General features: G+C 32.0%; 1 protein-coding gene across 9 annotated transcripts in view; it reads right to left on the reverse strand.

The window, feature by feature from the left end:
* LOC412893 (hemicentin-2) overlaps positions 1-20,070 on the reverse strand; it is a 395,106-nt gene extending 375,036 nt beyond the window's left edge. For 5 of the 9 annotated variants that reach the window (XM_016915066.2, XM_016915065.2, XM_026444076.1 and 2 more), the window contains exon 1: positions 19,105-20,069. In XM_016915066.2, coding sequence (XP_016770555.2) covers positions 19,105-19,210 — 106 coding nt within the window. In that variant the 5' untranslated portion in view covers positions 19,211-20,069. Of the gene's footprint in view, positions 1-19,104 lie in introns of all 9 variants that reach the window. The other 4 variants (XM_016915061.2, XM_016915064.2, XM_016915060.2 and 1 more) reach the window with 1 other exon arrangement.
* Positions 20,071-27,095: the final 7,025 nt, after the last annotated feature.

Raw genomic sequence — 27,095 nt, forward strand, 5'->3', positions numbered from 1 at the left:
AATCTTCGCCGATAGGGACGAATTTTGGAATCGAAAATTCTTTTTTTTTTTTTTTTTTTTTCGAAAACACTCTCTCGATACACGAGGAAAATGGTCAAAATACACACCAGCGAACCGGATGAATTTACACGCGTCATCGAGCGAAACTCGGCCAATTTGTTTCCTCTCCCCCCCGGTTTTGCACGTGCCACGAAGAAAACACGTTGCTAATGGCTTCAATTTCGACCGTTCAACCCTCGAAAGTTTCGCCGCGACACGAGTTCCGAAAGTTTCGTCGATGTTTTCGAATGCAGATGCATTGAATTTCGAGATTAGTCACCGAGAAATCATGTGCAATGATTCGTGATCAAATCTGTCCTTCGCACGATCGAAGGAACATCTTGGCGTTCCGATATCTCTCGAATTGTCTTCAATCGTCTGTGCTTATCGAAATCGAATCTCTAGCAAGATTCGAGATACGCGAAACCTATTTTTGATCGATGGAAGATTGATAGAAAAGTTTCGTTTGTTAAAATAAAAGTCCAAATGAAAATGATTAATAATTTTTAATATTCCATCTAATATTCCAAACATAACCTCAATAATAATAAACAGCATTATTATAAAAATAATCATTTTCATTCGAAATAAATTTTACCCAGAAATTAATCAAATCGATTGATCAATTAACTTCTCCTCCCCATTAAAAGAAAAACGTTAAACACTTGAAATCCATCGAACTTTCGGACCAACAATTAACGAAACGTGATTGTTCTACGAATAAAGGAATTGCGGGAGGGTCGAAATTATCGTATTATTTATATTCGTTCCAAGTTTTTTCCACCCGATTAAATCCTTTATCCGAGAACAATGAGGGAAGACGTCACGATCTATGGCGCGCTTGCTCGGTCCCGGTAAATTAGATTTTCCTAAATTCACCGTCAACCCCCGTCCTCTCGTCGAATGGTAGTTAAGCAGAAGCCAATTTTCCATCCGAGATTAGATCGTGCAAATGGTATCTGTACAGGTAAGGAATCACATCGTGAATAACCGTGTCCTTAGTTTAGGCCCGTGTATCACGCGAAAACGCCAATTACAGGCAAGTGTAATTGGGCTTTCGACAATGCTCGTTTCACTCGCATCCATCCCATTTTATCGGGACGTCCAACCGAGCCGGCTCGAAATCGTATTTTCGACTCGATAATTCGGACTCGTTCGCGCATTTCCATCGTTCCCACGTGTGGAGACCGATTGTCATCTACGAACGGGAGATGCGATTTTGGGAATACGGATTCACGGTCGGTGAAGTATTTCAGTACCTGTCAGGTAGCGACAGTTATAGAAAGATAACGTTTAAAAATTGGTTAAAAGGAATAGGTCGTTTATAAATATTTTATCAAGGAATATTTATTCGTTTTAGTTCGAGATAAATCATTGATGAGTTCAAATTCGATTTGTACGAAGAATGTATAAATGGTTAAAATGTGGTGAAATGTGAACAAAATGATAAGAATATTGTTGAAAAATGTTTATTGATGGTTTATTTAAAAATAATAATTGTAGAAATGTAAAGTTTGATTAATTAGAAAGTTTAGAAAAATTGATACTTTGAAAAAGTGTGATGAAGATCTAGAAATCATCCCTTTTCTTTTTTTTTTTTTTTTTTTGAAATGTGATTCATGGGAATAAAATCATGAATATTCGTACTATTGTGAATATTTATGAAATATTAAAATATATGAGGAAAAAAGAATAGATAGAAGAATAATTTTTTAAAGAATACTTTCAAAATTTAATTCTACCATATTTTTATAAAATTTAGATAGATAGCCTTTTAGAATCATACGTCAGCAAAAATAGAATTTTGATAAAAATGATATTTCTTATAAATTCTTTGTCATCATTCAAAATCACATATCTCTGAATTTATCTTCTTTTTCTAAATACTCGTAATAATATATAGAAACACATTTATTTTTTTTCAAAAGCATGCAAGTTAAATAAACAATTATGAATATGAAATAAACAATTATGAATGATATATGATAATGTATTTTTGCTAAACAAATAAATATCTTTGTTACAAATGGAATGAATCAGATTGAGCATATATTTATTATTGATGAAACAGTATAAAAAGAAGATAATCGTAGCATAATAATTTCTTGCGAACTGTTGAACAAAGTTCAAAAGGGTAAATTGTTATTGGTAATGAATATTGCAAGTGGGCTCTCAATTTGAATTGTTTTATGAACCGATTTAATGGTTCATGACACTTTTAAAGCTTCGTTCAAAGACTGCTTTGACGTTTATATTGAATTAAGTAAAACGTTTCCACGTAACTTCGTAGAATTACATGTTTATATTACATTATATTTCAAAACTGCATAAATTTTATGGTCTATATCTTTCTTTCGTTTCCTTTCTTTTTCAAGAGAGTAAGAAAGTGTCCAGTAACTGGATTAATATTTCTTATTCTCTTTTCGTTTAATATCGTCCTTCGTTGTTAATTTATAAAACAGAACTTACAATTATACGTCACTATACCTTTTCTTATTTAATCTTGGAATCTATATTTTTCTTTAATTTTTATATTATATCGAAGCACTGTTATTTTATTACTAGATTATATAAAAAAATTATTCCAAAAGATTCAACAATTTCTTTTTAGTAGTTTTATAATATACATCAATATTTTTAATGATTATATTTAATCATATCAATGGTTTCAAATATTAAATAAAATATAATTAATTTTTTATGAAGATTATAAAAAGTTAATTACAAAAGATCTCATTTAGTTAGGCAGATATATTGATATAAATCAAAATCTTAGTAATCATATATCTTAAAAGTTTTATATATATCTGCATTTGAAATATCAATTAACTTTTTCCATGATGACAAAAAACTCCCCAATATATTATTCAACACACCAAAAAAATAATATATACCATTGTAGATTTAACAATTCAAAAAAGTTCAATTAAATTAAGCCTTTCAGGCATAACGATCGATGCAAGAACATTTACATAAGGATATAATGATTTTTAAAAAGGATAGAAAAGGATATGTCATTATGATACAACGAGATATGAAAAGATCGTTGAAAAAAGTGGAAAATTCGATCAGCACTCGCTTCTGCATTTTCACCACCTGACAATATCGCTTGACCAAATTCTCTCGGGTTCGGTTTCACGCGGCAATCAATAACATTCGTGTTCACTAACGTTCCACATTCAATAATTCGCAGTTTCAATAACTTCGTATCCAATATTTATTGTATTCAATCGTTGGCAGCCGAGTATGGATGGGATATGCATTACCTTTCGCGGTGTAGCGGACTCGGATGGTGAAAATTCGCGTTGATAAATGAATAATGAAGCGATCGAGTGTGGTATTCCTAATCTCCAGGGCACGATGAGGAAATTTGCGTGATGAAATTTTCGATCGTAATATCGAGCAAAGAATATTAGAAGTCGTTGTTATTGATGTAGACAATTTTCTGGAGCAATTGTTTCAAGTTTTGTTTTCAAGCAGAAGAGAGCATGGAAGAATAGTTTTAATTCTAGCATGCATCAGAAATAAACGTATCTGTCGTATAATTTACCTTAGAACTCGAGCAAATCTTATTAAACTTTAAACCGCTATAACTTCAAAGATATTGATTTTCGATCAACGAGTAGAAGATCATTAGAAGCGTGGATTCTTACACTTTAAAACGCTTTCTTATTTATCCCGATATGTTTTCCAGTTTCTAAGATATCGTCGTGTAAAGAAAAGATAATTTTTAATTATTTATTTCAAATCTTTAAATCCTATTAAAATTAGGAAAACTTTAAACTTATAATTTCAAAGATAATGATTTTTAATTAACGAGTAAAAGATCATTAGAAGCAGGGAAGTTTGTTCTTTAAAACGCTTTTTGATTTATCCCGATACGACTTCCGGTTCTCGAGATATCATCGTGTAAAGAAAAAAATAATTTTTGATTATTTACTATCTCTATCCTTGTTGTTTATTCGAATATCTCATTTGCATCTCACTGAATTCCAGACAAGTGACAGACGTAATTCCTGGAAGTATTTCCAAGAAAATATGTAGGTCAGAAAGTCACGAATCCATTCATAATTTCTTAAGCATTGTGCAAACTTTGAATTCTTGTATCTCGGCAACCGATTAATGTATCAGGATAATTCAAAAAGTGGGTTCAATGGCATGATTTCTTCTTTGTTTTAAGCGTGTTTTGATGATCAATTTTTTAATTTTTTTCTTATGTTTTTCATATGAAAAATGAAAGTTTTGTTTGCGATTTTGTATGATTGCAATGATCTGTTTCATGATATAAACGATAAATTTATTTATAAAAAATTATATGCATCTAATTTTTTTAAACAGCAAATAAATAATCACTTAGAAAGGAGTTGATGGTTTGGATTATTTATAAAATAGTCTATAAATTTTTATTGGAAGAAGAATTAAAGAAGAATTATCAATATAGCAACTTTAAATTAATATGGATAGATCATCTCTGCATATGAGCACAACTTACGAATGAATTCTTCTTTAAATAAAATCGTGCCATAAAGATATTAAATTTAATTAAATTAATATGGAAATATCATTCTGCATAACTTACGCATAATTATTCAAATCTGAAAGAATTAAATTCTAATTTTTCCTTTTCTGCATGCAAGGCAAATTTACCATCAAATAGAATCAATTTATCGAAGTCGTCCAATGTTAACAAATGAATTCGACGACAGACAGAAGGGAATAAAATATCTACACGTATAGAGAATTCTCACATATTCGCAATTCATCCAGCTTGATGAGAAGAACAATTCTTTTTCCATTCCCAACCTTTTATTCTTCAGCAATATTTTTTATCGACCTTCTTCGTAATATAAAATTTTTATTCAATACTTTTCCAATTTTGAAATAAGTATATGTAAATTATCTTACGATTTTCAAATACATATATATATATATATATATATATTTAAGTAAATTTTTTTAACATGTAAAATTTTTATCTTTTAGAAGAAAAAGAAAGACGATTCGAAATTACGAATATGGAATGCAAAGTCACGTAATGTGTGTTAGAAACTTATGGGCGATCTCGAAAGTACAATATGACAGGAAGAAAACAAATATTTGTAATATCAGCATTTTTTTATATCATAAAAGAACCCCTTGGGACCACGTGCGACCAACAGTAACAGTTTTTCCGGGACACCGAGCACGAGGAAAGGGTATCAACCCCGTCCACCCTTCCTCCAAATTTCTCTTCACTTCTTACATTAGACATGAGATACGAGTTTATACAACTTCTCGTTGCCCTGCTTTCTGTTTTCTAATTTGGGAGATGCTCCTTCCCTCTGGATAATTCCAAACGTCATATTGCACGAAATGTTTACAGCATTCTCTTACTGAAATCCTCTCTTTGTTACGAAGAACATTAAATTTCTTTTGGAATATTATGTAATCGATTGTAACGTTTGAAATTTTATTTTAATATCCGTGTTTGTAACGTGATGTTATATAATAGTAGGATTAAATACGTTTTATTAATAACATCAGAAAAGATGTTGAGAAAGTACTAATTGTAATCGATTATACTTTCTCAAATCAAAAAGCAACGATTTAATCTTCTTCTATAAACTGAAAAGACAATTTGATAAAGATTTATCATAAAAGTAGATTAATCATATTAGTAAAGAAACTTTTCGAAAAAATTAAGTAACCATTCTTTTTCATTTCGAATAGATAAAAAAAAAAAAAAAAACAGACATAATTTAATCTTCTTCTAAAATTAAAAGTTGGAAAAGATAATTTGATAAAGATAAGTTTCCTCATAAAACTATATTAATGTAATATCTTCTAAAGATTTAAATACATTTTTACATTTTTTTTTTTTTTCATTTTCAAAAAGAGATCATTCCAACGAAATGCATTCCACTTTTAAAAAATACAATCAAACTCCATCTATCTAACCGAATAAAAAAACTCGTCGGGAAAAAAAAAAGATATCTTCAAAAATTTTAAAGTTGAATGAAAGAAAAGAGTTTCGCTTCGTTTCGAAACCAGTGTATTCCAGTTTACTGTTCAATTAGTATCCCGAATCGGCAATTTGATTCATAAGATCGGTACATACAATCCCATCGAATCATTTCAAGGGATGCACGGATCGAATTCTGAAAAATGTTCGTTCGAGGGTTGCAAAAAAAAAAAGAAAAACGCACCTGTATCAGCCTTTCTATTCCACGCATCCCTTCCCCTCCTCCCTTTATTTTTATTCCTCCGTCGATCGAACGAAAAATTTCGAGCCCTGATAACCGAGTTATCGGTGGCTTCTTTTTTTCCTTTTTTTTTTTTTTTCGAACTCGTTATCACGTTTCGCCATAACCCATCGTAGAGATAGGGATGCACGCGTTAAAAATGCTCCGTGCACCCCTATTATCGTCGCTAAAACCCGCCTCGCAATCTTCACGCGAGCCAACGATATATCGGATTTTTCCGAAATTCCATTCGTTAACCGTGGTCAAACGTTTCCTGGTTATATGAGCTAATGAATCGTTACAACGCATTGTCTGGTTTTCGTCACCCGTCCATTCAAAATGAATATCATATCAATCGATGAATTATCTGCAATATTCCGTGTTATCATTTTATTTTTGACGCTCGATTAATGAATTATCGTTGGATTATCGATCGATAATCGGTTCACATTCACTTTCAAATCGGACGATGAGGATTAAGAGAGCATACGGCGAACAATGTGAAAAGATTATACTCTTAAGATTATACTTATACAGGCGAACGTCAGCAACAAGATGAACGTCGCGACTAATTCAAACCAATATAATCTTCAATGCAACGAGAATTACATTGAAGCGGTGAGAAGAGGGATTACGAGAAGATTCGTTTTTATTCTGGCTTCCTCGTCTATTTTATTGATAATCTTGAATATTTAATTAGATAATTTTTAGGTTGAATATTTTTTATTTGTAATGTTGTGTATCATTGTTAATGTAGAATTAATATAGACGGACAAGCGTTGCATTGTTACATGTCAAAATATCGTAAACTACGATGTTGCGTAATGATAGGTGAATAGAAATGGATATAAGCGGTTAGATGTTATCTCGTTAGATGTTCATCCTCGTATCACGCCGTTGGAATGTAAAGCAAAATTGACTTATTTTTAATTTAATATTTTTTTTTATAAAGTGCTCCTCGAGCTCATCGATCATACGGATGTTAAATTATTAATGAAGGGGAAGAAAGATGGATATATTCGTCGATAATCTTGACTTTTGAATTGGATTTTACATTTAGATAAATTTTTAAAAGTATAGACGATGAAAAGAAAAAAAAAATATAAAATAAATATGATAATTATAGAATTGATATTAAAATTCGATGTGAAATTAATTTTTGTTTACATGTATTTAATATCGTGAGATTTGCATTGAAATGAAAGGAAAACATTCAGAAGATAAACAAAGAAGGTTTGTATCATTTGTGAAGAAACCTTTGTTAATATTGACATTTTCATCTAAATAGAAGAAGACATCAAGCATCTACCATTACAAAGGAAGCTTATATCATATATGAGGTTTATTAATATTAGTAATAGGTAATGTTTTGTTTGACAACCTTGAATCAACATACTTCTAATAAACCAAATCACTTCTATTTACGTTCAATATGTCGTTCAAAGAAACTCACTTACGATATTATCGAATATTCAAATAACAAAAATTAACATTACAGTAAAACTATATGATTATAGGATTTATGTTGATTAAACATTTTTTAAACACCTCTCTCGATTAGTACTACAAATCCTTTGTTCCCCTAATCATCTATCTATATATCCAAATACTATAAACGAATAAATTAAAAGATATTAAAATATCTTTCATTAATATGTAATATTATATATTATATTACATACTAATATATATGTGTGTGCACATATACTTTTTATAAAAATATTATATATAAAAGTTTCCTATGAATCGTGTATCTATATTGAATATTGTAGTCCAAGTCTTCCATAGACATTGAAATAGAAACAAATAACAATAATATAGCAAGAGGGCATCTGGTGTAGGGGATAGTGAGCCGGCTTCCAAACCTGAGGACCTCGAGTTCAAATCTTTACTGATCTTCTCTCCCATTTTTCTTCAGTTTCTACACAATTGAAGATGGAGGCACTCTCAACTGAGAGCCTGCACACATCCAACGTACATGGGAAAGAGAATATTCCAACAACAAGGCAAACATCGGAAGGGGAAATGCGTGAAGAAAAAATACCATTTATGATTTATATAAAAGGGATGGGGGGGGTTGTGTTAGTTTAGTTTAGTTTTAGAAGGTGTTTTTCGCGTGTTTTCCCAATACCTTTGAATACCTCAGTTTGTTTACTCATTTTTAAAAAAAATGAAGTCATGTTCCGACCCAGTTGTGTGTGTTTGTGTATTATTATTAATTAATACAGCTTGTATTATTAATTAATACAAGTCTCTGGAAGATTGCTTGCCTCCGTTGCTCTTGAAGTAGAAACAAGATAACAACGAGAAGAAAAGAGGGTAATATAGGGAGAGAAGCGACCAGTACAGATAAGAGTTGAGATCCTTTCTGCTTTTCAGGAATTGGAGTCGGCAAAATCGAATCCTGGCTAGGTTCCCTCATAATTTTTGCATATTTATTGATAAAATTTTAAATTTTATATAAGTAGATATTTAAATAAATAAATATATTTATGAGAGAAGCAATCAGAATTTATTCGTGGAAATTTTTCATAAAATTTCTCGTCAGGATACATTAATTATTACAATATATATTTTAATAAATCTGCAATTTAAATTATGAAATAAAAAATAATTTTATAAATATGAATAAATAAATGATATGTTCCAGATTAATTAATGATAATTTGAAAGTAATTTCTCTTCCTGATTAGAAAAATAAAAAAAGAGATAGAGAAATTACTTATACGAATTTTTTCATACAAGTATACATATAATAGATGTTTAAAAAAAATTATTATTATAATTATTCTAATAACGAGATCCTTTCATCGATTAAGGACAAAGAAATTTTCTTCACCTTGTTCACAATATCTTTTTTTTTTTTTTTTTTTTTTACTTCAAAATATGAAAAGATAATGAAAGGAAGTTTATCAAGTTTCGGTATTTTAATTGAAAAAATTTATCTCGCAGTCAAAGGAGAAATTTATTTAACGACAAAAGAAAGAAAAAGGGGGAGAGGGAAGCAGAGAAATCTGTGTTCGACAAAATTCTCTTGAAAAAGCCGAGCAAAATCCTCTCTGCTGCAGAGGAAAGAGGAGGAAAAGAGGAGATGAAACGAACTTTAATCACAAGTGAAAATCGGGAACAGCGATCGGAGACGTAACTGAAACTGAAACAACCGACAGGACGCGTTAAACGAACTGTCAAAAATACAGAGTCGACGAAACTGTATTGTCACGCTCTGTACTGTGGTAAAACTGGAACGTGTTGCAGATCAATGTCGATCACGGCTCGAAAGTTTAAGCGATTTCACTCTGAATTATCTCTTGTTTTCCGCCAAAATCGGATTAGAATTTTTAAAACGTAATTGAAACGTTGACATTATTTAGTTATAACTCTAAACTATTTCCTCTATATGGTAATTTTAATTTCTCAAAAATGGATAAATAATAATTACGGATGATTCTTAATAACATCAAAGAATAAGATATCAATAGCAATAGAAACAATTATAATTAACTTCTTTAAATTAATTATTCTACTTCAATATCTTTCAATAATAATGTATCAAATTGTTCGATAACATTGATATTTACCAATAATAATGATAGCAATTTGTTTCAATATCTGCTCCAACGTTTCATCATTTAAATTATTTTCTTTATTTGCATTTTCTTTTTCTCAATTCTTCTTCTTAATGAAATGTCTATCCCCAGTCACCGCCAGTCGAAAATAGCAGGATTATCGATAATTACAAGAAGGAAATATTCGATCGACGAGTTTTATTCTGGCAAATGACGCATTTTAACAACGAACCATTAATTCTGCGCATTCGCGCGTTACACCACAGTTCCCTCTAGCATATAGGCGAAATGTTTATTTTTGTCGTCAGAATTCACGCTGTTTCAGCCACCTCTAGAGTACACCTATTTTAAGCGTGTTACCGCTTCTAGGAAAGTTGTATGGGTATGTGTTCGACGATAAAACGCGCGAGGCTCGGGTTAAATCTTATTAAGGTGATTCAATTAGAAACAAAGACTTTATCGCGAATCTATGTGGAGAAAGTGAAAGTAACTTCTCTATCTTACATTACGCGTATTCTTCCTGCTTCTGTCTTTTGTGAGAAGATTTGTGAGAAGATTTGTGAGAACGGTGGCACAGAGTGGTCGTTCCAAAGTTTTGTCTTTTCGACAGCTGACAGAGGATGAGTTTATAAATCGTTTAATAAACTTTGGTGTTTACTATTTCAAGTTTTGCGTTGTGATAATTCTTTTATCACGGTCTATAAACGTCAATTTTAACTTCTGTAATGTGTTATATTAAGTTCAAACGTTGACTTCTGAAGATACATTCCTTTGGGGAATTTTCGTGTTCAAGTATAATAATTACGTTGAGAATGTTCTTGCAGAAAATTTTGAAATTTTTACTCGACTGATAAATGTTTATCATGTTAATTTGTTATTTATAGTGATAAACTTTTTATATGAAACTCATACGTTTCCCTAATTAATATATAATTTAAATATTAAAAGTTCAAATCTTGAAACTTTTAACGATAAAGAATTTCTCTTTTTTTAACTCTTTTTGCTAATTTCAATTTCTAATTTAGTTCGAAACATTCTTTAATAATAAATTTCAAGTAGAGATTTTGAAAACTTGTCGAAATATAAACCTTTCGATTAATTTATTGTTATAAATTTCATCGCGGAAGAAAAAAATTCGTTTCACCAGTACAAATACATTTAATAATATTAAGATAATAAGATAATATTTTACGAGCCAAAATTATAATACAATAAACCTCGCTTCTCATCCTAATTCGACTAAAGAGCTTCGAGTAATCACGCATAACCAGAGAATAATTATTAACTGCAAACAATATGTAAACGTGTATCGAGCGTATTAACCAAAAACGTTTCATTGTCGCAGGTGTTATTAAAGCCGCATCGGCTAGCCTGTGATAAAGCAGCTCGAGTCAACAACGGGGAGTGACAACCATTATTCCCAACTCTTTGCAATTTAATTAAACGGTATCAAAATTGTTCGAGTTGAACAATTGAATCGAATTACGAATCTTAAACATTAGCCCCGAGTTTCCTAACCAAGTTTGAATTTCTATCCAGAAACGTATTTAATATTCAAAACTTGGGATGAAAATATGATTTTGCATTATATCGTGAGAACGATTGTTAAAGGAACGAAAATTTTGTGTTTTCTCGATTGAGATATTGTGAATTTGATAAATTGTTAAGAATGATTTGAGAAATGTGAAAATCTTTTGTGTCAAAAATTTAAACCTTAAAACATGTTACTTTGAAGTGAAATGATCGTTGTCTCGAATTTTCTTTTTTTTTTTTGTTAAATTTTTATAAATAACACACACGAGAGATGACATACATTTTTCAGTCATACTGATATTGGATACGTTTTATAATTTATTTTGATTCAATTTTTATTCATTTTTAAAAAAAAATTGTATTATCGCGGTTCTGTTTTTGATACTCTTCATGTCAAAGTGCAACGAATAATTATCGTTAAATAATCGTTATTGAAGCCTGCAAAGCAATATTCAGATTATATTTATGTTAAATTTCGTAATATAATTCTCATAATTGCGAATTAATGTAACATATAACTAAAAATAGTAATTTTATAATTATAATAAGTGCAATTATATTACGTTTGAATATATTTATTTATTTTATAATTATTAACGAATATGATGACTATGAATTATGAATTAATCACAAATTCAAGGTGAATATAATTTGTTACAAAGTGTTTACAATTTTATGCATTATGTTAATTCTGCTACTGTTACGTTTTAGATACTATATTTAGATATTATTAATCACGAAATTCAGATATTTATTTTCTGAAATAATTAGTAGTTTACATTTTAATCATCGAAGTGTTTATAATAATTATATCGAATTCCACGATTATATTTACGTGTTCCATAAATAATTAATCTCTCGAGAGAGAGAGATACACTGATACATTTAAATAAAATAAAAATCAAATATTTGGAATAATATAAAATTTACATGGAAAATTTAATATTTTTCCCGAATAAAAGATTTCATCATTTGCGTCATTGTTTCTTTCTTTTTTTTTTTCTTTTTTTTTTTTTCCTCTCGTCTCTTCAACTATTTTATACATCCAACATTAATTAATTCATCCCCAATGAGATTAAATTCGCGTCGAAACTCGCAAATTTCAATATTAAAAAAATCAAACGCGTACAACACGCTTCACGGTAAATTTCCATCAAGCAAAATATTCTTTCCTCCGATTTAAATTAAAACAAATTTCATCTCCTACAGTGCACCGTATCAAAACCGTTGACAAGCTTGATACCGTAAATTTCGCTCGTGCCAATAAAAGATGACTTCTCGACAACCCGCCAACAATTTACATAATCGCCCGCTTTTGAATATTTATTCCACAATGGAACAATGAAACACGTTTCAACGAAGCGCGAACGTAAGTAATTAAAGAGTTCTTCCGTGAGATTTTTTTTTTTTTTTTTTTTTTGAAAAAGTTTCATCCAAAGCGGCCATCGTTTGTCCAGGTCGAGAAACAAATTTGAAATTTTCGCGAAGACGAGCCCGCTTCAAACTCGATTCCGCGGGTCGAGTCGTTAATCGTGAAGCTGTCAAGAACTGGAAAACGTGCTGGTTCGAAAAGCTGGAGTCGCTTTTCCGATATTTAAAAGTTTCGACGAAAAATAAACTGGCCACACTCGTTAGAAGGCTTCAGAATTTCAGAGACATACGGTTTTTAACCGTGGTTTAAAATTATTTACCTTCCGGAGAACTCTCGTCGAGAGAGTTTGGGGATTCTAAAGAAAGCATTATTCCGCAATTTCCAGTATTTCGAAAAAGCTTCTTTTCGGATGAAAATGTTTCAATTTTCGTGGATATTTTGGCTTGAGAATGAATGAAATTGTGAATTATATGGAAGTTTGAGGTTGAAATTGCGACGAACAGAGAATTCTTTTCGCTTTCTGAAGCGTGATTGTACAATTTCTACTTGATGACAGTGTGATACATCTGTATAAAATTCGAGTATATGCTAATTTATATGCAATTTTTCTACTCTGTATATTATATAATTATTTATTAAATCTAAAAGATTCTTTTATAAAAAAATACACTTCTTGAGTTCCAAAGACGTTTGTAATTTCATTCAATAATAATAAAAAAGAAAGAAATTTCAAAAATAAAAGTTAAAATTACAAGCACGTCACTCTAAAACCATTCACTAAAGAAATCAAATGAATAAAACGCAAAAACGAGTGCAAAAAAATATCAATCAATTCGTTCCATGTTTATTTTCTCAAGTTTCATTCCAGCAAGAAGCTAATACGCGAGTGTATGCGTACCTTCATATAAAAAGAGAAGAGAAAGTTTGATCCGCGATAATTCCTATTCAAATCAAAAGACTATTTTAACTTTAAAATAGTTATCTTCCCAGCAAGAACAAACAACGAGCTGGAAACAAAGATTTCCCTCTGAATGATGAGAGAGGGTTACCTCATTATGGGGATTAAAATTCCTCGACCTCTTAATTCGCCAAAGTTTATACGCGAATTTAGTTTAAACTCCAATAACTTTCATCCTCGTTTTATTTCATAAATTTTTGATCGTGTTCATTTTTCTATTCTTTTTTTTTTCTTTTTTACTTTTTTATTTGCGCCGTGTTTAAAGTTCGATATTATCGGAAAAATTTACGAATTTAGTTCGACGAATCGTATATACTATGAATGTATTGGAATAATTAGAACAAGCAGTTCTTTTCAGATATTGAATGGAACTTTTCGGTTTAGCTTTCGATCGAGATCGCGAATTTAAAACTTTTACTTTAATACGCTTTTATAGGATAAATGGAGTTATACAGATATGATGGAAATTGAAAGAATGTGATATCTGCATGATTCGAAAATCTGCTCCATCGAAACTTTACATGTGATGATTAAATTTGTATCGTCTTCTTTTTTAAATCAATATTTCTCAAAAAGAAATTCTCAAAAAGAAACTCTGAAATGTTCTTGATTTCAAATATTCAATAGGATATTAATGATACTTCGTTTCGTTAATTTAATTAAATTCCACATGATTGATATGTTTTACTGTGAAATTGAATATAGAATTTTGAATCACAAAATACAATAAAATTAATAATTTCTAACCAAAAATTCTAGAACAAGGGATTTTCTAGACCAACATTCGTCATATTATGAAGAAAAATAAAAGAAAAAAACGAATAATACTCTAGAGAAAGCAGCGTCTATAGAAGCAGATATAAAGCAGCTGAATCAGCTAAACCATTGTTTGAAAACTAAAGAAGAAGATTTGTGCTTCTGCTCCAAATCATGCGGAAATTGCTACTAACAGTTCTAGAAGAATCGTATGCTCTAAATTTACAACGTAGATAAGAGTACATCAATGTAATAACAATCCTAAATATGAATATGAAATACGAGTAATTGTGAGAAACATTGAGAAAAATATGTGTATAATTATTTTTTAATATAAAATTTAAGAAAATTTGAAAACAATCGTGTGAAAGTATAGACTTTATTCTTTAAAATGAGATTGATATTTTCTCCCTAAAGTTATATAATAATCTTGATAATATTTAAATTATATTTCATAAATGTTCACAAATCGTATGGAAATCCACGTCGTTAAATTCTTCAAACTTTAAACATATTTCGCCGAACTTCAACAAAACTTGACGTGTTACTCGAATCAACTTCACTAAACTATTCATAAATCCTTTCCCTCCTAACAAAACACGAACTAAACTACATCTCCAACTTTGTAACAACTATTCTACTAAAAAATTCAATCTATAAAATATATTATACATATACATATACTTTCGTGTAAATAATAAATAGACACAATTTGAACCTTTTCATGCTCGATTAACTGGACGTAAATTTCCTTTACTTGAGCTTAAATTTTATCATTTTTTATTAATTTTACACGTTTCCATCATTCGTTAATCAAGAAAGCGTTTCCTTCTGAACAATTTAAAATCGAAAATAAACATTTTTCGTTTCGTTAATCAACGGATTAAGAATTCGTTTTCCAAAATGATTAATGAAAGATCGCGGTTATACAATCCCGCGGCAAAAGGGTGAAATTCTTCCAAGTTCATTAACTTCTTACCAGCCGTTGTACAGGATATCCCCGGAATTTCTCACGAGGCCGCGAACTTGATAATAAACGCCACGAGTATCCGCGAGTATGGCGTTGCCTGCCTATCCTCCTCCTCGCAACGACGACGTGCACCCCATAAATTGTTGCCCTCGCGGGATACACAAGCGCGAAAACTTTATTCTTTCCTCGTTTCGATTTCTTCGCTTATACCCGGCCACCGTATGCAAATATCGCCTCAGCCGCGTCTGGATGGTCGAATTCTTGCCGCAATTTTCTTCCCCTCTTCCACCCCTCCCTCGATTCTCGATACCGGGGAAGATCGACGAAAAAGCGTTTTATACGGGGGATGAAAGGTTTCCGCGTGCACCCCTTACGTCGAAGAGAGGAATATTTTAAAAGAAATTGAAGATTATGGCACCGTGTGCGATGTTCAAAGCCATCAAAGAAGACAGGTTAAAGATTATACTTGTTATTGTAATTTATTCTCGGAATTCTTTTTTTTTTCTCGCGCGCGTGTTTCTCTTTCATTGTTTTCCTTAGGAGAATAGGATATTTCGTTAATTTCTTTATCGTGTTATCATATCATCACTCTATTTTGAATAATTGCTATGATTTATTATTGCACTACATTGTAAATGATATATTTTTATACTTTTGGGAATATAAGAATCAAAATTTGGATGGAATATTAAAAAATTAGGAATTGTATTAACTTTGTGATTAATTTCTTGTTCTGTTCGCGTATGCATATTTTAGCTGGATATCAAGTAGAATGTCAAATAGAATGTCAAGTCAATAAAAAAACATCACTTCACGTAATCGTATAATATATATATCTAATATTATAATAAATTATTGTTCATGCGTTCGAAAGGCGTGACAGTGAATCGTTTGTAAAAATTATTGAAATATTCATAAAGAATTTCTATAGGAGATAATTCATCATGGAGAATGTTTCGACGAAAATAAATCCTTGTATTCTTTCACCGTATGAATACGATATAAATTTATTAAATTATCGTGCTTATCGTTACTCTAATCCACTCTTTATATATGTGGAAGCATACATATTAAAAGAACAAATTAAAAAAAAAACACTATTGCTTTAAAATTCTTTGAAGTTATGCTATTTAAAATTTTTTAAAATATTCCTTCTAACTCTTTAAGAACACGATATAATTTATTTTAAATGGAAATTTATTTCAAAATTATTAAATTTATATTAAAAAAAAAAAAGAAAGAAAAATTTCTCGTATATTCGTCACACTTTTATGTCTTTCTTAATTTAATTTAACGATACATCATGATAAAATTTTCTAGAACAGAAAAAGGATAAACAAAGCGACCGACCTATATATCCCGTGATCCACGAATTACGAAAAGCAGTTATACCTCGCAAGATGTTTACAATTACTCTATTTCTGGCGCCTGGAAATGCGAAATCGTCGCTCACCACCTTGGAAATATTAAAGCGTCTTATAGCGAACATTAAGTTCGTTTCTGAGTAATCAATTCCATTAGAAACCGTAAAAAATCAGGTTAATGATCAACTTGATCGATAAATAAGTTGATAAACCGATAAATTCGTGCAAATAAAAAGAAATATATTCTACACGTGATCAGCTATTATACATTTTAAGAAATCTGTAATTATTATAGATTAAATTCAATTTTGAATGCAATATTTCACGTCTATCTCTAGAAAACTAAGAAATATTTTTAAAAAAATGGAATTCTTTTTAAAGACACGAAATATTTCATTGACAGCAGTGAGCAACGTTATGACACGAGAAAGTTAATCAATCTGAAAATCTGAAACTCGTAACTGATGAGAATATACATTGGATGACAGAAACTTCGAAAAATTTCGTGTTCGAAAATGCAGAGTGTCAATGCGATGAGGGGAAATTAACTCGTTTTTCCCCATTTCGAGTGGATATGACGAATGTGGAAAAATTTGTTCTAAAACAAGCCAAAACAATCCGTCAGAGTTTCGCTGTGCGATATCCAAATTGTGATCGAGCTCTCGATTTCTATCTCTCGCTCGAAGATTCCGCGTAATCTATAAATATGCATCGTGCTTGAATCCGCCAGACTTCGGTCACGTTACACACACGCAGTTAGAGAATTAACATTTTTATTTTATACCGTTCTTAAATTTCACGTTTTATTACCCGCAATAATTTAATATTTGACGACACGCATTCACTCGCTTGATGACAAGGAGAAATAGTATAATGTAAGTTTTTTACGATTGAAACTAAATGAAATAGATAATTTATTCTATTTTGCAAAATAATAGAATTATTTAATATTCAAATAAAACGTGAGAAGATCAAAGATTCTGTTTTAGATTCTGAGAGATTTTTAGAAATGTGTATATTCGTACTGAATACATCGAATGTTTAATACATGAAAAGACGTGTTACGTCATTTCTCAATTTTATAAATCCTAATCATTGCATCGCTATAAAGGAACATCACCCTTATTTTTGCTTCAATTACAAATATCGTATTCTGTATCCAAAGATATTTAAATCGATGATTTAAATTAATATTTTCTTGGAGAGATGTGCAACAAAGATATTTCCATTTCTAGTTTCCTAATTGCAGCAACGAATATTATAATGAACGAATTGGCACTAAAACGTTCATTCGTTGCATCACGTTTGAAAATATACGCACAATAATTTCAACAAAGTTATCGTTTCATATCACTGATATAACTAATAGAAACAATTTGATAAGCAAAATGAAAAAAAAGAACATAGAAATCCACTGCTAAATCCAATTAAATTTCACAAGTTAAATTAACACCTTTCATAAGACAGATCTTTTAAAGAATTAATTTTAAGTCTTTCGAACGATTAATATTTCTAAAGTCGATCACAGCTCAAATACAATACATTACACTTTGTGTACATATATTTATCTTGACATTAACGACAAAAACTGTTCACCATAACACAATACGTTTCATTCATATCATACGTATGATAACAATAACATTTTTTTTCCCGGAAAAGAAACGCAAAACCTTCGTCATCGCGTATCCACGCGTGTACATTTCCCCTTATTTACACAAAACATCGCGCATTTCCACGTAACAAGAGACCAAAGCCATTAACCCTGATCACCAATTGAAATTACACTTTGTGCGTCGCGACCGATATTTCGTGGCGTCGTGTTCCTCGAACAACAACGACAATCGACAAAGCTTGTTTATTCGAGTCCAAGTAACTTACCCGCACTCTGTAACAATCACGAGTTCGATAAATTTGGTAAAACGCGCGACAACAAGCCAGGCTTCTACGAAAAGCGGGATATTTTTTATCGCCACACTCGCTGGAAATTCTCAAGAGCTCGTTTTCCCGAGTTTTTCGCAAATTCGTATTGCGGGCCATTTGTACACGCGTCCCAGTTCCCTTTCTATCTACGTTTTTCTTCGGAATATCCTTAACTCTTTCCCTTAACTTACAAGTTTTCGTCACTTCTAATCTATCACTTTTTTTTAAAACGTTTCCTAGACTTTAAAGATTAAAAAGTTTCTTAAAAAAATAATGACTCAAGAACGCTAGTGAAGCAATTAACTCTGCTCGTTTCTTAAGATTAAAAAAAGGAACTTAACTTAACGTTAACATTAATTCTACATCGGATTACAAAAAGAAAAAAATCGAGGACAAACTCACCTCTAACACACTGGAGAAGCTGGACAAAGCCTAGGAGCGTGAAGAGGATCATCCTCGTCAGATCCCTGTCCGTAATCCTGCAAGGTAAATCCTGTCCACTTGCCATCCCAACGGCGAATCAAACGAAACTCGACTCAATAATTCACGCACCACATTCGTCGGGTCACTGTACCGTGGATATATCCTTCTCTCACGGCCAACACACAACTCACCGACCAATATTACCCTAATTTTCAAACAACAGGTCGCGTGGAGATCGTAGAGAGGAGTACAGTTTCCTGCACTGTTCTCGGCCAGTGGTTGGCCAGTCAGGACCACGATACTCAAGCCGGATCGTGGACGATACCCGGAACCTCCAAGATTCTCCCACGGAGATCGATCCTCCCGCGGAGCATCCGATCCAACACGCCGATCCGATCACAGCGAATCCATTGGAAACACGACATACACCAAACGGGTAAACGTAAAAGCAAATCTGGATCCAAGGATGGAGGCCGTCAGATTGACGGAAGCGTGTCACGAAGGGACGAAACGGAGCACGTGCACGCTCGATAAACGGCGGGCTACTGGTGCAGCCAGCCACCAGGACGGGAAGGGAGAGAAAGCGGAGGTGAGATAGAGAGGAGAATCGGGTCCGAGGGCGTCGACAAGCAGCCACTTGGCTAGGTAAGAAACTCCTGGTACCCTTGAACGAAGGATATAGCGCGCGGTGTATAGAAATAGGAGGAGCAGGATCGCTCTCAGAACGACGTCTTTTGTTACGTTAGAGAATAATAATCACGTCGAGGGATGATCAGGCACCGTGCACCGTGTGTGTGTGTGTGTGTGTACTGCGTGTGTTTTCGAACGAGAGCGACGATAGAGATAGGAGAGAGGCCGCGAATAACGTGCCGGGATACCGTGGTGGCACGACGCGATACGACCGATTCGTACGCTCACCCGAAACTAAGCGGTTCTTGGCGAACGGCGCGCACCTGTCGTTCCGCGGGTCACTGCGCATGCTCGTACGAAGGAAGCCGACTCTGCCACCGCCAGCTCTCGTCCATCCGGGGTGGCGGCAGGTGGGAGAAGCGTGGTGGAAATGTCCTGCGAATTAAGATTTCCTGATGGACCTAGAGGGTGGATATTATTTCCCATGGATTGTTGTCTCGATTCGCTTTGATGTTTGATGTACGACACCGAAATTTCACGGTACACGAATGTAGTCGTTCTCTTGATGAGGGTTAAATTTGAGATAGTTTGAGAATGTTTCTTGGAGAAGATTTTTTTTAATTTGTTAATCTCTTTCTTGAAACAACATAGTGGGATAAGGAGATATACGAGAATTGATGTACTTGTGCATTTTTGCAAAACATAGAATGATTTATATTTACTTTGATAAATATATAAATTATGAAAATATAATAACAAATGAATTTTTGTATCTTATCTTTAGAATTTTGTTTCCAAATACATTAATAGAAAAAGTATATTTTGTTTTCTTTAATAATTTAATTTGCAAATTGACAATTCGTGGTTTGAATTAATTGTCGAGAAAAAAATTATCGAGTTTCGTGAGAATATGAAATAATTTATATGAACTTTCAGTAGAATGAATCAGTGAATGAAGATGCCGCGTTGTTATCGATTAATGATGTATATATATGTGTAGGTATATAGCTATAAATGTATTCTATCTCGAGCAGAACTCTTCTTTCTTTATGATATCCTTTAGATTTCTAAGTAACTAAAGATATAAAGATGAGATTTTCTTTTCTATTCTATTCTATGTATGTATCATGCTTTAGATATCTAATTGATTATATTCATTTCTAGCACTTTTGCAAATAATGCGCGAGAAATCTTTAGAGATTAAATAACAAATTAAATTTCGTTTCAAATAATTAAATAATTTAATTAAAAAGAAAAGAAAATATTTTTTAAAATCTTTTCTTTTATAAAATAGCTTTTGGACAATTATAATAATCCATTATGTAATCTGTTTTGTCAGAGATCAGGATACCCAGATATTATTAGTATCGTTTATGACCCTATTGTGGCTGAACATCTGTTACCTTTGGCGTCACGCTATGTGATTTCACATGTTATGGGAACGCCTGAAAGGCTTCACTTTTTCATTCCTTAATTCAGAGAAGGAATTATTTCTAAAATAAATACTTTCATCGTTCATCAATTGCAGAAAAATATCAAATTATTAATATTTCAGATGCTATCCAATCTCTGAATTTATTATTATTACAAAAAAAGGATTTATTTGAATATTTTATTTTTAATAGTTTGTAAATACATAGAAAATTTTGTCGCGATAATATTATTTATTCGAATAATGGGTTTTAAACGAAATAATCTTATTCAAATGAAATTGTTTTAATCCAGTATAATTCTTCGTTGAGACTGTAATCGACAGTGATATGAATTTTCCATCGTTATTATTATATTTTATTATGTTACTGTATTACATTATGCAAATACCTGTTGTATAACGACTTTGGCCATGACGTATACACATGACATAAATGGAATAAAATTACCAAACAAAAAGGACACGCTTATAATTATAAATGCTTGTATTTATAAATAATCTTTTTTATAAATTTCAACAAACAAGATTTCACAACTCGTACAACGTGACAAATTATTATTCTCAACAAAATTTGTATCGTATATAAAGATACAAAATCCAAAAAAAAAAAAAAAATAAACGATTCATCATATCTTCGATCGATGATATCCAATGATCGATGAAAAATTTGCCTTCATGCTGACAAACTATAACTATAATCATGGATCGAACAACTTCAAACGTGACCAAATACGTTAACCAACTATTTACAGAATTCCCGATTCATAATTAAAACATTAAATCGGATAGAAATTGACTCATCCTCTATCAACGTTACCTCGTTCAAACTCGAATAGCTCACGTTCGGACACCTAAGTGGATTCAATCGACGGGAGTTCATTTAATCGGTCGCTAACTAAAATTTCGTCTCGATAAATGGAGTCTGGATAAATGGAATTCCGGTGTACTCCGTTTCGAAAAGCAGGAAAACACGCACTTGTTACGCGATTCTGCCGATTCGTTTGTTTACGACGATCCGTCAGCTGGAGTACGTTTAATTAACGGAGTACGCCTTTATTACCTATGAAACAAACGGACTGGACAGCATAGAATTTCTTTCGGGCAAATGAATTTTCTGGTTGGCAACCGGGCTACTGCTAATTACTCGCCCGCCTGCTTATTAGTATAAGAGCGGGTAATTGTGCCAGACAAAAGAGATAATGTATATGTTACGTCAAATTAAAAATGGCCGTGAATCCTCCTGTAATACATGTTATCGCTCAAAAGAATTAAATGGAACATTTTTCATAAACTTCGTGATATTTTATAATACTTATATTTAAATGTGTATTTAATTTTAGTTAATGTTTGTATATATATATGAACAAATTATTGGATAATTTGGACATTTATATGCACATTTATGTATTTCTGTTGTAGATTATTTTTTAAATTATTGACAACTATTAATAATTTATCAATATCTATTTTCACGACACTATGTTCTTCGATTCGTTATACAAGATATTTATTATTCAAAAGAGAATAATGATCAGAATTATGACATGTGATGAATAATCAATGATTCAAAAATAATTTCTACTTTGTATGTTTGTATATTTTTTCTTAATTTTAAATTTGCAGAGAATATATTTGAAATGAGGGATACTTCTGGACGGAACTGTACAGCAATTTGAAGTTTTTTTTCGCAAACAAGCTTCATTGAAAAAAAGATACGAATCCATTCGCGTTGCGTGGATTTACGAATTTCTTTTTTCTTTTTTCCCTTTTCTTTCCTCCTTTTTCGTCTGGTCACGAACGCTGATCTTCGACCGGTGATTTTATCAGAATTCCACGAACTCGGCGATTCTTTGCCTGAATCCATTCAACAGGAGGCGAAGATATCAGCGTTATGAAATGTAAATCCCAGGAAATGGAAAGAAAATACCAGGCAACTGTGATTAACTATTCCGGCTTCCCCCCTCGATGTTCTCAAAACCATACAGCGATACAAATTCGTTATTTGTTATAAATATTCAACTCGATAATTGCTTCACTGTTAAACTTTCATGTTTTCTTCTTTTACACTTTCGCGGAGGAGACACGTAGATGAAGGAAATTGCTATTTTCTTCCTTTTCTTTTCTCCCCTTTCTTTCTTTTCCATTCGTAGAAATAATGCGGATTTTGAATTTGAAACACTTTCGTGAAATTCTCGGGAATATCTCTAATTTAAAAAAGATGATTTAATTAAAGAATTCTTACTTAAAGTAGAAGTTTAATTTAAATAACTGAGCAAAAATAAACTCAGGTAGGGGATTCTTCCTTTTTTTCGGATAGTTATGTTAATTTGATAAGCAACTGGCCTACTTTTTCAGAAGGCACTTTGAAACTTCAATGAAATTAATTTTTCTTTTCAAATTCACTTACTCATCTTTAATGTGCATCCGAATATATTATAAATTAAATTATCATTTTTATTCCGTTTCTATCTCAATAAATTTCAATTTTTGAATTGCAAAAATAAAAATAAAAAGAAAAAGTTTCTTTTATTTTATTTATTCCGCTCAATTTTCTATACATATATTCGCATATTTTCCTTTGCATCCAACTCTTTCTGCTCCTCAATATTATTTCTAACAAATGGTTACTGCTCCAACATCTCGATAAAACGTCGTACAAAGTCGATTATTACTTTTCGATCCTCGAGCATCTCTCGAGGAATCAAAGAAACCAACTGTACATACACAATCGAGTTTAACTTTTTAATTCAATCCGTTCTCGAGGCCACTATCGATTTTTTTCGCTCGAACGTCGAGAATTTCCTTCGTCGATAAAGAGTGGATGAGAAGAGTTTGTCATTGAAAAGGGTCGCTGATAGAAGGCCAAGGCCGCCCACTCGAAACCATCCATCCACTCGCAATTTCATTATGCCCTTACACGAATTCTCTCATAATGAATGCATCAGGGAATCGAAAATTCAAGTTAGATCGCGTGGATTTTAAATAAACATCAAAAGAAATTGGAACGATGTCGACTTTGTAATAAAATTTTCTATGTCGATTCTCGTTTAGATTAAAATCGCTTGAAAACTTGAATTAAAAAAAGGATCTTCTTCTTCGATGTTTCTTAAAAATATACTTTTTTTAAGTAAAAACGTTTCTATTTAATTACTCTTTTTTATCTCTCTTTGTCTCTTTCACATCCTTATACAACTGTAGCAAAAATCCATTTACAATAATCACATCTCGAGATAGAAAATCTACTACACACATCACGATACACATAATATTACATTTGTACATAGATATCCACGGATGTAGAGGATCCTTTATCCTGATATTTGAAAGAACCATCGCAAAAACACTCTTATTCTCTACAAAATACTACTATCTTACCTTAAAGATAGGAGGACAAGATAAGCCGCGTTGTCAACTTCTCATCGCACATTTCCAATTAAAACACATACGTTTAACTCTTCTTCCGACATCAAAGATTTTTTCTCTGACCATTTTCACCGAATAAGATAACAGTGTGAAACGTTCTTCATAACAGGGACGGAGAGAATCTCGTTAATCCATTAAAAGACGGAGCAGTGTAAAACGACGAAGTTTACGAAGCTCACTTCCGATGACCGTTGAATAATAACGACGATCAAACCGCTTCCTGTTTGAAAACGCTTCATCACTAGGAATAATCTCGTTTTCTGTTCTGAGGAAAGAGGTCGCCGGAGAAAAAGCTCGAGGGTCGGGCTGTTTTACGATACTAAATGTACATCCGTCTGTTTTTCTTTCATTGTAAACGTCAGAAAATCCCTTGACCCACCCCGAGAAAAACGATGAAAAATAAGAAGAAGGAAAGGAAGAAACCATCCGCGATCATCGTGTTCCATCCGGATCAGTATGTTCGTAATTCCGGAGTTACGATCGTTCTTTCGTGGATTCCATGCGAAGAATGGAGAGGAGAATGGAGAAGTATATACCTCGGTGGTATAATGTCTTGTTACACACCTTGGTGTGATCCAAGGTTTGTTCTATTAAGCCGATAATTCCTAGTTACGCTTCGAGGTTAGATGTTTTCTGCCCTTTTTTTTTTCTTTTGTTTCTTTTTCCTTTTTTTTTTTTTGTTCCTTAGCTCGTTATCTCGCTGCAAATGAACAGTTTAGTTTCGAATAATTGTTAATTCTCGCCTATAAAGCATGATAAAAGATCTTTGTTGAGATTTCAAAGGGAAATGGTTTATTGCGAGGAGTTAATTAATTGTAGGGAAGGAAGAGGAGTTAGTTTATCACGTCTATTTTTATGGTATGGTAGTTAATTTGTTTTCTTCTTGTTTCTGCGTGTTTTCTGTATACAACTTTTGTTTATAAGTCTTGAGATACTTTTAATATTATTATATGAATAATTTATATCGATGAAAATGTTAATAAATTGAAAGGTATTTAGTTTTGTATAAATCTTAATTCTTGTGCCACCAATCTTATAATAGATTACTAGTACCTGTATATAAATCTCTAAAAGTGAAATAATAAATATCACTACTTTATTAAAAAATTATTCAAAGTATAATTTAATTAATTACTCGAATAAAAATTTATTTTTACGGTCGATTCAATCCTGATGCAAGATGAAAATATATCCTTGATGTTATTTTTATACGATAAGTCGAAACATTTCTCATCTTCTCTTTGAAACGCAATCGATACGGGACTATTTCCATTATCGTTGATGCCGCAAACCATAATTCAAGTAATGCGGTCTCATTACAGTTTCGTATGAGAAATTACAGCCAAGTTGTATCGCGTACGCGACGCACGTGTGATGTTTTACTTATAATCGAGTTTCGTAAATGTTTCACCGTCGATATGAAATTTCGTCTCATCGCGGCTTTGCATTATAATGAAAACGGAAACGCGGTCGAATAGCCGAAAGTTAAACGACTTTCATCGAGAGTTAAACCGACGTATCACGCGTAAACGTTGTTACGCGAAATACAAAACAAACGTTCTTCAGAAGTGAGAAACCTCGAAGAGACGCCAAATAAGAAATATTCGTATATTTACATAAATATTCTTCATAGAAATATTATAATTTACTTTATCATATCTATGAAAAATGTTCTTCACTTGTAACAGTAATATAATTATAAAGTAAATATTTGTTGGAAATATAATTAATCTCAGAACTACTTTCTACTTAATAATATTTCAAACTTACGAATAAAACATTCGTTATAATACATACGTAAATTAAATTATATTGTTAAATATTGATATTTTTATATTCTTTGAACATTTCGTGAAGATTAATCAAATAATAAAAAGTACAATATAAATTCTCTAGTAGAATGCGACTAGTTCTACTTTTTCCCGTGGAATCGAAAAAATGAAATTTAAAAAAACTTTGCATCGCTTCTTAAATACCACGACACGTTTCCACTTCGATTATTTCAACATTCTCAAATACAAAATCGCAAAATATCCTCAAGGATATAGCGCAAAACGAGCACCGTTTCTCAGCAACAAAATCAAACCAGCTATAATTAATTCGCATTTGCATGCTACGCGGACCCAAGATTATTTCATGGATAACTTTTCGAAAGCTCCTAGCAGCGTCAAAGTCTACAACCGCGTCTCGTATCAACTTCTGCTCCTCGGGATGGAAAACGGCTGTGTAATTCTTACTCGAGCACGCGCGTAACGTCCATTGTAAATTGCCAAGTTTAATTCATCGCGATACATTACCATAATGTCGCGATAAATATTAGCACAGTATTTAATTAAGAAGGGACCGAGGCGGCCGCCTGTACAATCATTCCCGCCAATCTTCGAATGGAATCGCCACGATCGTATTAACTTCCCCTTACGAAGAAGTTTCCCTCTTTCCACCTCTTCTGGTAACGCGTCCCCTTTTCCTTGTCCTATCTCGTGGC

This window comes from Apis mellifera, linkage group LG11, assembly GCF_003254395.2.
Source record: "Apis mellifera strain DH4 linkage group LG11, Amel_HAv3.1, whole genome shotgun sequence".
Classification (NCBI taxonomy): Eukaryota; Metazoa; Arthropoda; class Insecta; order Hymenoptera; family Apidae; genus Apis; species Apis mellifera.